The sequence below is a fragment of the Hyperoodon ampullatus genome, assembly GCF_949752795.1.
Source record: "Hyperoodon ampullatus genome assembly, chromosome: 1".
NCBI lineage: Eukaryota > Metazoa > Chordata > Mammalia > Artiodactyla > Ziphiidae > Hyperoodon > Hyperoodon ampullatus.
In genome coordinates this window covers 131052245-131054541 of record NC_136914.1, presented here as the reverse complement: position 1 = coordinate 131054541, position 2297 = coordinate 131052245, and the positions used below count along the sequence as shown (strand labels likewise).

Below are 2297 nucleotides of genomic sequence, written 5' to 3'. Positions count from 1 at the left end.
ATGGGGTTTTCTGTTTTTTTCTTATTGACCGTTTGGAGTTCCTGGTATATTCTGTATTGATCATTTTGTTATATATATGTGTTACAAATATTTTAATCCCACCTGCAGCTTCCATTACATTCTTTTAATGGTCATTTTAGTGTTTTACTAACCAACTTTGATAAAGATGAATGGCTTAGATTAAGAGTAGTGTACACCCAAGGGAAATGTGAAATATTTTAAGCACCAATTAACTAATACATGAAACCACAGAAACTAGTCACTCTCTAGGAAACACAATATTTAAATATAAATATTTTTAAGTTAAGCATAGACACATTAACACAAACAAATCATCAAAGTTCATTGATTAAACAATTGTGTTACCAATTTCACGGTCAAGAAATAAATATTAGCAATCCAGAAGCCTCTCTTTTTCTCTCCTAATTACTAGCCTTACTTCCTCTTTAGAGATCATTTCTGCTCTGAGTTCTAAACCAAAGTCTAGTTTTGGGGGGTTTTGCATTTCATTTACATAGAATCATTCCTATGTGTTTTTCTTTTTCTCTCAATTTTATATTTGTCAGATTCATCCATTTTAATACATGTAACAATAGTGCCTTATTTTTTTGCTGTATAGTGTTTCTTTGTATGAATGTGTCATGTTTTATTTACTCTTTCTAATCTTGCATTACACTTAAGTTGTTTCCAGTTTCAAGTGTTAAAAATCAAAATTCAACTGAGTAAATTTGAAGATCCATTTGGCTTTTCTTTCAGTGATTCATGAATTCATGAATGGAGGCATCCTACTTACAAAATAGAAAAACACACCAAAGAGCTGGAGAAAAGGAGAGGTTTTTAAATAGCAGAAAAGGAGTAGAACAAAAAAGTCATAAACAAAGAAAAGAGTATTGCAGGCAAGGTCACCTTTCATTGCAGAAAAGCAGGGGTCTATCAGGCAGCTTACCTCCTTAATGCTGACCAGGAAATTCCACACTGACAGGTTAAGATTATGTTCCTAGGAGAGGCTGAAACTGCAATAGCTTAGGTATTAAGTCTTGGTTTGCTGACATGGGGCTTTGCACAAGTGACTCCATTTTGGACCTGTTGTCTCATTTTCAACAGGGGATATTCTAAATAACACTGCTATGAGTATTCATTATTTACATATATCACATACACACAAAATTCTGTTGGATATGCACTTAGGAGTAGAATTTGCCAGGTCCTAAGGTACACATATTCTAACTTTTGCTGAAAATGCCAATCAGATTCCCCAAATGATTGTATCAATATACATTTCCTTCAGCATTGCATAAGTGTTTTATGTGCTTCGTGTCCTCATCAACACTTGGTATAATCAGTTTATTCATTTTAGCTATTCTTATTGGAATGTGGGGGTATCTGTTTGTGATTTTAATGTTCATTTACCACATGAGATTAAATATATTTCTATAAATGTACTGACCATTTGGATATTCTCTTTTCTTAAAATAAATGTTCAGTTTATTTGTCCATTTTTCTATGTTTTATTGACTTGTAGGAGTTATCTATATGCATTTTGGATATGAGAATTTTTTTTTTTTTGGTCACACATCTGCCTTTATTGTGAGCAGCAGGTGGGACACTTCCAGCATAGCAAAAAAAAAAAAAATGAATTTACAAAAGCAGGGATTCAGTTAAGCCACCTGATTGGAACCCTTGGGAGTTCATATTGTAGATGCCGACCCAGAGCAGCAGAAAGAGGACTCCAAAGCCCATGAAGAGTGAGGCCACCAAAGAGATGAGGAGCTCCTTGTAGATATCCCGAGTGTATTTGGTGGAGGTAACCTCATAAATGAAGACCCAGGCAGTGAAGAACATGCCAATGGCCAATAGCCCCACAATCAGATGTGGAAAGACAGCTGGGTTCACTGGGCTTCTGTATCTTCTCATGGCCTCAAGCTCCATTTTGCCAGGCACAGGGTAACCCACTGCTCCTGAGAACTTTTAATTTATTAAAAACTTTAAATTTTTATTTGAATTTGGGCCAGAGAAATATTTTTCCACTCTCTTAATTTTCTTCATTTTTACTCTCTTAATAATGCCTTTTGATGTAAAGAAGTCCTTAAATTTTATATGGTTCAATTCATTAATCATTTCCTTTATGTTTAGTGCTTTATATATATTTGTCTCAGAAATCTTTCTCAACCACAATTGCATGATGGTATTGGTTTTGATCTGTATACATTCAACAAGTATTTTATTGAGTACCTAATAGCCACTACACATTAACTGATCTCTTGTAGATAATTGAATTTCTACACCTAACTGGTTAT

General features: G+C 34.1%; 1 protein-coding gene across 1 annotated transcript; it reads right to left on the bottom strand.

Annotated features, from left to right (window-relative positions):
• Nucleotides 1–1638: 1638 nt before the first annotated feature.
• LOC307058024 (dolichyl-diphosphooligosaccharide--protein glycosyltransferase subunit TMEM258-like) lies at nt 1639–1929 on the bottom strand (the record flags this gene model as incomplete). The annotated part of the gene is made up of 1 exon (XM_079711352.1): nt 1639–1929. One exon carries the CDS (start codon nt 1927–1929, stop codon nt 1639–1641), a length of 291 nt encoding a protein of 96 aa, XP_079567478.1.
• Nucleotides 1930–2297: the final 368 nt, after the last annotated feature.